Source organism: Odontomachus brunneus, unplaced genomic scaffold (assembly GCF_010583005.1).
Source record: "Odontomachus brunneus isolate Ranch 3 - 2012 unplaced genomic scaffold, Obru_v1 Obru_scaffold_203, whole genome shotgun sequence".
Lineage (NCBI taxonomy): Eukaryota > Metazoa > Arthropoda > Insecta > Hymenoptera > Formicidae > Odontomachus > Odontomachus brunneus.
This window is the reverse complement of record NW_022639653.1, coordinates 475,177-486,791: the sequence shown is the minus strand read 5'-3', so window position 1 is coordinate 486,791 and position 11,615 is coordinate 475,177. Positions and strand designations below refer to the sequence as shown.

At 34.0% G+C, this 11,615-nt stretch overlaps 2 protein-coding genes across 5 annotated transcripts; one reads left to right on the top strand and one right to left on the bottom strand.

Annotated features, from left to right (window-relative positions):
* The first annotated feature begins 874 nt into the window (after positions 1 to 874).
* On the top strand, positions 875 to 2,974 carry LOC116852133 (chromobox protein homolog 1). Its single transcript, XM_032832176.1, is given in 5 exon segments — positions 875 to 1,341; positions 1,506 to 1,687; positions 2,069 to 2,314; positions 2,725 to 2,819; positions 2,822 to 2,974. Coding segments are annotated over 3 exon segments (270 nt in total). The 5' UTR covers positions 875 to 1,341; positions 1,506 to 1,687; positions 2,069 to 2,189; the 3' UTR covers positions 2,872 to 2,974.
* Positions 2,975 to 2,977: 3 nt separating this feature from the next.
* On the bottom strand, positions 2,978 to 8,287 carry LOC116852132 (DNA ligase 1-like). Of its 4 annotated transcripts, none has more exons than XM_032832173.1 (9): positions 8,163 to 8,287; positions 7,329 to 7,528; positions 6,978 to 7,193; positions 6,633 to 6,814; positions 5,943 to 6,313; positions 5,042 to 5,673; positions 4,419 to 4,942; positions 3,947 to 4,233; positions 2,978 to 3,827 (listed from the first exon to the last, which is right to left on the bottom strand). In XM_032832173.1, the coding sequence occupies exons 2-9, from the start codon at positions 7,458 to 7,460 to the stop codon at positions 3,625 to 3,627; spliced, it is 2,547 nt and encodes an 848-aa protein (XP_032688064.1). In that variant the 5' UTR covers positions 7,461 to 7,528; positions 8,163 to 8,287; the 3' UTR covers positions 2,978 to 3,624. The 4 variants fall into 4 exon arrangements, with proteins under 4 accessions (XP_032688064.1, XP_032688063.1, XP_032688066.1 ...); XM_032832172.1 differs by lacking the exon at positions 8,163 to 8,287 and adding an exon at positions 7,821 to 8,154; XM_032832175.1 differs by lacking the exon at positions 8,163 to 8,287 and adding an exon at positions 7,821 to 8,154 and having other exon boundaries at positions 5,042 to 5,670.
* Between the last annotated feature and the right edge of the window lie 3,328 nt (positions 8,288 to 11,615).

Sequence of the window (11,615 nt, the reverse complement as noted above, 5' to 3'; positions counted from 1 at the left end):
CGCCAGTAACAATTCGATGCAAGAAACTCTTTCTTTCATGCCGCAAAAGCAAAATTTCGGAAGTAGTTCTTCGATTTTTCATCTGTCTCTTAGTCAACTCATGCAGCACCCATTTTCCTTCCTTTTGAATTTTTCCCATGGCATGTAAACGTTTGGAAATACCTTAGCGAAATACCTTATGTTTAATGCCTCCGCAAGTTGATCTTGTGTTTGCGTATCATCTTCATCCAATAACGCTTGCAGATCGGTGTCCTCAATTGTTTTTGGTCTTCCGGAGAGCTCCTTGTCCTTAGTGTCCTTAGTGTCGAATCGCCACTTCTGAAGCGTTTAAATCAATCTTCACAGGTAGTTCTCGATGGTGCATGTTCGCTGTAGGCCTCCTCAAGCAAACGACGTGCTTCAGCTACATTTTTTTTCAAGTTAAAGCAGAGAAGCAAAGTTTCCCGCAAATGCTGTTTTTGGCACAAAACTCGACATCTTCATTGTTAGAAAAAATATTTTTGCGTTGCGATATGTGTTGGTATTATGACTGGTTATTGTTGACAGATATCCAAGCTATAAAAGAAACACAACTTTAGACAAGTATGTCGACTACATGTGTCGTTAGCGCCATCCATGTGTGAAACCCGGAAATTTAGTTGCGCACCTAATATATTATAATTATTATAAATTTTTATATATTATTATATATTATAAGTTTTTCTTATAAAGAAATGTGATCTGATCTTAATATAAATTGTTTTTGGTTATGACTCGACATTAGGCTTGTTCTTTTTGGCTAAACTGGTTTTTTCAGGAATTTCTCGGGAAATTTTACTAGAAAATCTACAGAAATTATTTTTATCGATCTGGCGACACTGCTAACGGCTCACTTCTCAGTGGGTGCTTTCCAATTGCTTAACACATCTTGACACACACGTACATAAAACCAGTTTATTGGTCACATATTATCTAAAATATGTAAGATAATATGCAACCAATAAGCTAGTTTTGTGTAACACAATGTTCGCAACTGGAAACATCCATTATGTATAGAACTCATTGGTTGCTATTTTTCGTTGCTATGACAGGTTTCATAACCTATCATACCCGTTAACTTTAACGATTAATATCTCGCTTTCCGAGACAGAGCAACGATTTTACCTTTCATATTTGGTTTCTACGTATGAAAATACACAATATTATTGAGTTTCAGCCATATCGAAAGTGAGGACTCTAAAACTAGAACTATATTATCTTTTTTAGTATAATCGACACAAATACGTGATGTGCGAAGTGTAACAAGTTAGATAGGTTTTTTATTAATAGCATAACCTTACTAATTATTTAATATTTCAATAGGTATGTGTACACAATGTTTCTAAACAATTTTAGAAATAAATTTATAATGCGAAATCAACGACGTAGTCTGTCAATCACCACAAGAAATGTATATTATTAACTTCGCAGTCATGTAAGTATGGATATGTTTTTTCAAAGAGTAATCAAATACTTGTTTTTCACAGTTTTGAGATCATATTGTAACGCGTTGTGAATACATACAATTCAAGGAATATCGACTAAGCTCTGCTTTAGAATTAGAAAAACTGATATTTAAAATGGTGCCAAAAGCTTGTGGAAATGAAACTTTGATTAAATCTTTGACGTTAATAATTGATTTAAACATTCTCGAAACGGATAAAGAAAGGTAAATGATGACCTAATTGATTTAATAGATAATATATAAGATTGACTAAAGATTATTGTTAGACATCAATTTAAAATAATTTTTGTAACATTTGTAGTTTATATAATTAGTATAAAACTAACAATTTTTCTGATAATATAACTGTTTATATATTGTATAAATAGAGCATGACAATTACACATATATAAGTCCAGTAGTGGTTATAAATCAGAAATGATTAAATTAATTTTATGCTATTAAACACAAATTATAGATGCTATACAAAACCAGTTTTATACTGTCATATAAACGGTTAAAGTTATATAATTAGAAACATATAAATGAGAAAAAAATGTTATCTCTTGTAAGATTATATCAATTGCTACTTCTGAAACTTTTCAGACACATCAGAAGTTCACGTGCTGTACTTTAAAGTGATTTTAGTAAGATTGTAATTGTATTATCTTTTGGGTCTTTGTGACTTCTCTCCAGCAATAGCATCATTTTTATATCTCTTTGTGAGATGAATAATGAGGAGAAAATAACCAAGAACACCGATGAAGTCCATGGATTTAAAAGAGCACTTGAACCAGACAAGATCATTGGTGCGGCAGATCTCACAGGAGAGTTAATGTTTCTCATGCAATGGTAAATGAAAACCTTCTATTTGTATATCATATCTGTTACACACTTTGAAACTACATTATTTATGATATATATATATATATATATATATATATATATATATATATATATCATATATATATATATATATCATATATATATATATCATATATATATATATATCATATATATATATATATATATCATATACATATGTGTGTGTGCGTATGTAATATATATATGTATATATGTGTGTGTGTATATATATATATATATATAAATAAGGAAGGAGAGATTTCTTATTATAGTGTAAAATAAAGTATGTGAGTAATATTTAGTAAGGGAAGCTTTGAAGCCAAAATAAATTAATTTAAAAGAATTATCAAAGAGAGAGTTGATTGATGGACTAAACAAAAATGATTTCATGTATACAGGAAAGGGACGGATAAGATTGATCTGGTTCCTGCCAAGGAGGCAAATATACAGTGTCCTCAAGTTGTTATTCGATTCTACGAGGACAGACTCACCTGGCAAAATCAAGCGCAAAATCGATGTTCAAAGGAATCAGCGCATACCTATAAGAAATAGATTTTTATCGTGTAATTGTATAATACATATATCACGTTTTTGCATATTTCTAAACATTTTTATACATCTTAAATATATATATAGATGTATCAATCATTCTGTAGTTTTTCTCATATTTTATTGCGTGTGACAAGAAAATAGGGGCGAATACAATAGATGACGTAATGCCTGTATAAGAGAGAGAGGCATCACTTTCATTATCAGCGCACCTCACTTAATAAGTATATATACACGTTCAGATCGCTGATAAAATTTGTAACGAATCTATAGTATCGCCCTATTTACAGAGATCTGCGATGTTACAGCGCGATCAGAATTGATCGGAGATTCATAAAATTTTTCACTCTGGCTTCCCTCTATGGGAGTATATCTTACATAACTCAAAATACAACCGTAACAAGATTTTCTTCTGAAGTAGGAAGTCGGAATTTAAATTTTATCATCTCCAACTTATCAAGCGACCTTTTTTCATAACAAGTCAATCGCATATCATTGCTTCAACAAATAACCAGAGTTCCTCCATTTGTCGACGAATGACTTTAAACGGACAACACGCGAGGAGGATATGTAACAAGGGATGTATGGCTCGCGATTATTTACATTAACGCTAATCAAGACTGCTAATACTAACGCTAATGCTCGCGCGAGAAGTAGATCTGAAGACATCTGAAGAATTTTAAACAGGTTAAACAAGTTTCGTGCGTCAGAATATAATATTACATATGCCGCTGACGCGAAAGGAAAGATCAGAACTTCCTCGGCCGACCCCGCTTCCTGAGGGACTTGATGCGTGCACTTGGCCGAGTACGTAGTCTCCTTCGCAGCATCTGCGACGGTCCCGAATCAGTATTGTATCGTATGCTGTGCAACTTGATGTGTCGTATCAATAACAACTTAGACTTCATGATCTTCTTGCAAATGTGGCATTTATGCACTCGTGGCTCCGCAACTGAGACATTAACAAATGAGAGTTCAATAATGACCGAATTTAGGATACCAACGGTCTTGCAAGTCGCTCGTCAAGATCTGAATCTATTATTGCGATGAATTAATTTGTTGCGTACATACCAGACTTCCTAGTATCATGCTTTAGACTGTGCGCATCCAACAGTGCAGAACTTGAGAAGCATCTACTGCAATCGTCACACTCGAATTTTTTCGCTTCCCACGAGCAGTCTTCTTCGCCCTTTTGTTTTCTTTTTACTTTGCCAAGTACGTGAAGTTCTCCTTTTCCCGTGTCGTCGCCATCGGACAGTTCTTCTTCCTCGTCTTCATCATCTTCTTCTGCATCAGCATCTTCTTCCTCCTGCTCCTGTTGCTTGTGTTGGACCGATCTTGAAGATTTATCTTGAGTCCTGTTGCATAAACATCAAATTTACTAAATCAATATTCAGTCAAAATTATCAATTTGTGAAAAAATAATAGACGTATAAGAATTTTGAAACATAGTTTAAAAGGTGTAGCAAAGAAGCATCTTCACTCATTGCTATTGAATATAACTGTCATAAAAATACTTCTAGTTCAAAAGATTTATCTATACTTTTGTGACGCAGGTCCCCATCTATGCTTCTTCCTTTGCGGATGCTCTGCGCGGACGTGACGTGCTAGGGCGACCACTACGTCAAATTTCTCTTGGCAGATCTTGCAGGTGTACTGCTTTCTGATCTGCTCCCTCTTGTTCTTTGCTTTCCTCTTCTTAAGTCTGATAGCGTTCTCTGGTGATTTCTGGCATACTCTAAGATGTGTTTCAAGAGCGCGTCGTTGACGGAAATTCCTTGAGCAATGCTTGCACTGCATCATGTCAGTAAGCTTGGTCAAATCGTCAGACAGTTTCTTGCCCCCCTCCCCCTCCCCTTCCTCCTCCTCCTCCTCCTCCTCCTCCTCTTTTCCTTCTTCGTCATCCTCCTCTTCGTCGTCTGAGTCCGAGTCCCTCACCATGATAATCTCATTTTCCTTATCGCTGGAATATTTGTTATCGTCTTTGCTGTCGTCCAAAGTAATCTCGACCACGTTCCTCTTTTGCTGGTCCTCCTCGTCGACATCCAGGTCAATAACTTCCACAACCTAGGTAATAACACATCAAAAAGTTAATTTAATAAGTCGAGTACACAAAACTAGCCATTAATCACGACGATTGTCAGTTTTTCTCACATAACACAGTACCTTCTGTCGTCTATTCCGTTTGATTTTCTTAGAAGATGCGTGCCCGTACTCAATACGAACTTGAGGCAGTCTGGGACGTCGCCGCCTGCCCCGTTTCTTGCCAGTTAACTCCTCCTCGCTCAGCATCGACGCCGGCTGGATGATTATTTCGCCATCATCCCGATTCATTGATGTCAGCTGCTGCTTGCGTGACCGCTTCAAGCGTGGCTGCGTTTTCTCCGTCGTCGGCGAACCGGTCAATGTGTCGATTAATCGTTGTCGATCGTCCGATTCGTTTTCCGATGGTGTCAGCGCGGTAAAGGATGTAAATTGTTCATCCTGGTGAGTGATATCCATCTCTAACGATGAATTGATCCCCATCGAGGACTCACGCATAATCTCCCGTTTGATACATGAGTAATCGTCCTGCGACTTGCTGTCTGATCGTTCACTATCCGCGGATGTATCTCTCAACCTTCGGCAAGGCTTTCTTACTTGATTCTCCAATGTCTTCTGAATCTCGTCGAACGTGAGTTCCGAGTCTGACTGGTCCTCATCGAACAGAATGTATTGTACGGTGGTGCGCTTCATCGGTTCTTCGTTCTCCTCGGTCTCACGACTCTCGATGTCTTGACTCTCATCCGTTGTGTCTGCTAATAAGATATATTCTTTTGAACATGTTTCCTGAAGTTTCATTTACGTCATTTTTTACGTTATAGTAAAAAATCAATTGAAATTATAAAATTATCATTTCTTTAAAAAGTTATTTTGTTTTAAAAATCGTTTTTAATATTCTTTCTTTTTATCTTATAAATATGATCTTTTATAAATATAATATAATCTTTAGAAGTCGTATGTACCACAAAATAAATCTATTTGTATATATGTATTCTAAAAAATTTGTTCTTAATCTTATACGTACCAATATCCACGGGGCAATCATTCATCAAGAGATACGTGGTGATGTCGGACTGCTTGTTGTCAGGTGTATTATAAATAATGTCGTTGGACGTTGAAGAAATTGTGGCAGAATCATTGTAGGTTTGATGAGAACTCTGCTTATAGTCATATCCCGTTTCGTAGCTTTCTTGCTGATCTATATCGTCGTTATCGATCATGTTCAGAGCAGTAATATCGTTTTTCGCGTCTGCCTGGGCTTGTTCCACCATTTCCTCAAAATCTTCCTTCTGAAGAAACACCGAAGACTGAGTAGTCAATAATCGTTTTTTCATCTGCATCGGTTTCTTCACCGTTCTCACGGCTCCCTCTCCTATAAGACGTTCCACATCTGCTCTATAAGCATGTCATAAACAAATATTTTAGCATGTGAAAGGAACTCTGATAAAAAAAAATTACGATAGAAAAAGGCAATTCTATGCACTATTATCTTTATAACATCATTGGAAGCTAATTCAAAAGCAGAAAAACATAATGAATGTTTCACTTGAAGCTTGAATAAATTCTCTTTTGATATTGCAACAAAACAAACTGTAAGACAATTCTCTTTTCATAATGTTCCTTTGTTTTTATAACTAACTTGTTTTTCGATATCATGCTTATACATAAGTAATTGGAACATTCCATTTTTGCGACAAGTTTATTTCTCACTTACTTCATGAGAAATTGAAAATTAGTTGGAGGCTCGCCGGATTCGTCGTACAGAGCCACGGCATATATCTCATCTGAGTCTTCCACAGCATACAGAGCCAACTGTTGCCCAGTTGCAGTAACGAAAGTGGCAATAGTTTCCTCGTCGCCGTCTTGCTCGTCGTAGATATTATCAAACTCGTTCTCCTGTGTACATTATCTGACTGTTATATAAACGAAATTTAACAAATCAGAATTCAACTATAACAGTCAACTAGTAAACTGCATAAACATGCTTGACTGTAACAAAAGATCCACTTATTTATAATAAATAGTAGACCAATAAAATAATTATTTTATTTATATGTACTTTTAACGAAGGCACATCAACATCTTCACAATCCCAATTGTTGTCAACAATTGAACTTTCTGTTAATGGTATGGAAGCATTGGATTCTTCATATTCAATGCCTATTTTATTGCAATCCTCCAAGTCATGATTAAAATACATAGCTGTATCTGTTTCTTGACAATCAGTTCCATCGAATAAATGCTCATTACCAACAACTATCTCTTCACCCACAACCTATAAGATATAAGTCAATAAGATATAAATAAAATATAAACTTATAAGATATAAATCGATAAGATATAAATAATTATACTTTAAAATAATTAAATTAATTTAAAAGAATTAGTATCAACAAGATGAATTTTTTACCAGACTTTCTCCAATACGTTCCCGTTTTGACAAGATAGGACATTGCGTTGATTGTTCCTGTATAAAATTAGACTTTCCAGTTGCCTCATTGCACACAAACTCTTCATAAACATCAAGATCACTGGCAAACATGATTTTTATGATTTCAGTTTAACATGACCTTCGTAATTACGATTAATCGTAATTATTGCAAGTGATATCTGAAACAATACAAATAACATTATTCTAATTTTTTTATATCTAGGAATATATGAATATAAACAGTTATTAATATTAACAACTGATAAAGGAAAAAACTTCATTGTTTGGATTTCCGACTATTGACTTTTGATTAAAAAATAAAATTGTTTTTAAGCCGTCATCATTGTATCAAGCAAATCTCTAACTTAAATAAGTTGCATAAACGCGTTTGAAGGTTAGGTTTATGCTGCAATCGAAATTGAAATCTAGGACAAAAAGATGAAATAAACGGCCATATAATTTCTCACATACATCAATATATCCGTAAAATGAGTTTTATTTTTTTCTTCAACCAGTCACAAACATACACTGTACGAAATAATATTTTCTTTGGCGCACATAAGTTCACAATGTCGCATACATAGCAATAGTAACAACACGATCGTTACGTATACAGAAACGTAGCCACTACCATCGCTGTGTAATAGCAATGTTAATAAATCTACTTTCATTTGTGTTATACACGTTGCACTTTGTTCACAAAATGAAATAAATATACAATCATACGCTTAGAGAAAAAAGATCAGAGACAAGTGTTGCGAGATAAGAAATCGCATAATGTGATATATACACATTACAGAGATACTACATTACCGGCAAATTTGGCGATTGTATGGAAAACCGATTTCGGCATCATTATCAGTCATATTTCTTGGATATATAGATTTACTCTACGCATAACATTTGATAGAGAGCGTCCCAATTGACCACTGACGATTAGATACAACCAACCGATGCAAAGAATTATCTAGTGAATTACCACGTCGAACCAATCATTACAATCTGTGTTTAATCGTACCGTGGTCAATCGGGTTCCACCCTATTTGATGTACTGTAATTCGGATATCCAATAGGAATGATTGTTTAGAAGAAGTTAATAACTAGTGACATCTTTATCTTCAGGAAACAGATTCCCCAATTTGATGTTGAGCATAATGGGAGCGGTGCACTTGAACACGGTGCATTTGGACACAGCCAATCACAGCACCGTATGATTAGAGACATTTGTAGGGTCCCTTGGAACAGCGACTTGTGATTGGACTGTGTCCAATTGCCCCGTGTCCAACTGATATACACCCGAGCATAATGGGGTGAGACTCGATTGATCATGGTACGATTTTTATGGCTCCTCTATTCTCTATAGAAACTGCTTACGTTGAGCTGTACGTCATTTCACGCATGCGCAGAAGGGCTCCTGTCATCTAGAAAATATCCCGAACTCGCAGCACTGTAGGGTAGCGATCATGAATCTTTCACGTGAACTTCATTTTCATTTTTTACTTTTTACTGTAAATTATTTTACATGAAAGGTGAACAATGAAAATGTGAAAAGTAATATTTATGTAATATAGATTATTAAAATTAAAATGTAATTACAGTATACACAATGTAATATATAACACATTAATAAGCACTATACAACTTAAATTTATAGTTATAATATAATATAATAATACAATATGAGTAAATTTAATAAATGAGACGAACGTTAACCGTGAAAGGTGAATTCTCAAAACGTGAAATATTTCACGTGAACTTTCAGTTTGTTCGTATATGTTCTTCTTTACATGTAAATTGTGTAAATTTCCATGAAAATTTTTAAGCATCAAGCGATGTGATTTAAATATGAAAAATAATGTAATACTACACTCGCATATTATGTACAAAGTGAGTAGAATTCTTATAGTGACTTTAATTTTTATGATTATACGACAATTGGCATTTGACATAAGAATCCTACGTCCATTAAAAATGAACAACGAAAGCCAATTGAAGCGTGATGACGTATAGGCAGTGAAAGTATACCGACGAAGTTTGCAAAGTTAAGATACGTATGCATCAGAAAGTTAAAATGTAATATATTATAAATTGTATGTAGTAAGTAAAATGTAAGTTTATTTTGTGTATTTATTGCATGTAGTTTATGTATTATTTTATATGAAATATATATTTTCTGTTACGTATGCATCAGAAAGTTAAAATGTAATATATTATAAATTGTATGTAGTAAGTAAAATGTAAGTTTATTTTGTGTATTTATTGCATGTAGTTTATGTATTATTTTATATGAAATATATATTTTCTGTTACGTATGCATCAGAAAGTTAAAATGTAATATATTATAAATTGTATGTAGTAAGTAAAATGTAAGTTTATTTTGTGTATTTATTGCATGTAGTTTATGTATTATTTTATATGAAATATATATTTTCTGTTACGTATGCATCAGAAAGTTAAAATGTAATATATTATAAATTGTATGTAGTAAGTAAAATGTAAGTTTATTTTGTGTATTTATTGCATGTAGTTTATGTATTATTTTATATGAAATATATATTTTCTGTTACGTATGCATCAGAAAGTTAAAATGTAATATATTATAAATTGTATGTAGTAAGTAAAATGTAAGTTTATTTTGTGTATTTATTGCATGTAGTTTATGTATTATTTTATATGAAATATATATTTTCTGCAGATTTATAATTTTAATATTAATAAAATATTTTATCATTTCATAATTTATCCTAAAGTAATCCCAAACAAGCAGACTTCCAAGAGACGTTCTAAAGACATCACTATATCTTAAAAACATGCTGAAAAAATTCTAAAGATGTCCATTGCAAATTGGAGCTGTCTTGAGTATATTGTAATATTTATTTTACTTACAAATTCACGTTAAAACTTTCATTTTTCACGAGTCTAGTGAAGATTTTCATCTTTCACGAGTTTATTACAAAATTTTTACTTTTCACGAGTTCACAATAAGGGAAAAGATTCATGATCGCTACCCTGGATCCGAGAGAATATGGGGTGTTTATGACAATTAGAGTTAGGGTGCCTTCCCATTGAGCACGGATCGGAACGCCGGATAGGATTTCTTACTATAATGAGCGTTCCGTTCTCTAATTCCGTTCCGTAAAAGTTTTCTCTACCAGTCCCATGTAGCAAAAACGGAACGGATTTCTAGTTATAAAATATATTTCACTCTTCAATTAAATATTTCAGAATATTCATGACAATGTTATCGGCAAGATAATTGCATAAATTATGTATATAATTAATTCTGTCGCGTCAAAATAATGAAATATTGACGAATTAATCATATTTATTTGCGACCGACGCGCCATTCCGTTCCGTTTTTGCTACATGGGACTGGTAGAGGAAACTTTTACGGAACGGAACTAGAGAACGGAACGCTCATTATAGTAAGAAATCCGATCCGGCGTTCCGATCCGTGCTCAATGGGACGGCACCCTGATACGGGCTTTAGAGACATTTTTATAGATAAAAGAGAAATATTGACCTTTGGGTGATTCCGATATTTTCATGCTGGATTGCTTGCTGGATGGAAATACTCTGTTCTGATTGCATTTTTGAAGACGGATTAATCACATGGTACATCTGGTGCAATAAGTGCAATAAATTAGGGCGCATTCATCTTGGCAGAAAGCAGAAAGATAGAAAGCCAATCAGAACTCGCGCTCGTAGAAAAACAGAAACTATCAACTACATAGATAATAATCAACAGTTTCTGTTTTTGTATCAATCCTAGGTATTACACGTTTTATGCGTTTTTATACGTATTATACGTATTTTATCGTATAATGTAAAAAACCTAGGAAATGCTAAAAAAACTCAATCCTAACTGTGCTATCCGATTCGGCCATGACGGGTGTATATCAGTTGGACACGGGGCAATTGGACACAGTCCAATCACAAATCGCTGTTCCAAGAGACCCTACAAATGTCTCTAATCATACGGTGCTGTGATTGGCTGTGTCCAAATGCACCGTGTCCAAGTGCACCGCTCCCGGCCATGACATCTTACAACAAAATGGCCACTCCCGCTTTTTTCAGTTACTGCATGAGACGTACGAGAATATTTTAATTTCTTTTTCAACTGTAATAAAATCAAATTTGTTACTGCCAATATGTAAAAAATACTTATAACATTAATAACATTTATTGTAGTAACGGGCACAGAAAATAATAATAAAACATTAATGTTATTATAGTAAAAAATATATTTTTTATTACGACAAGTGC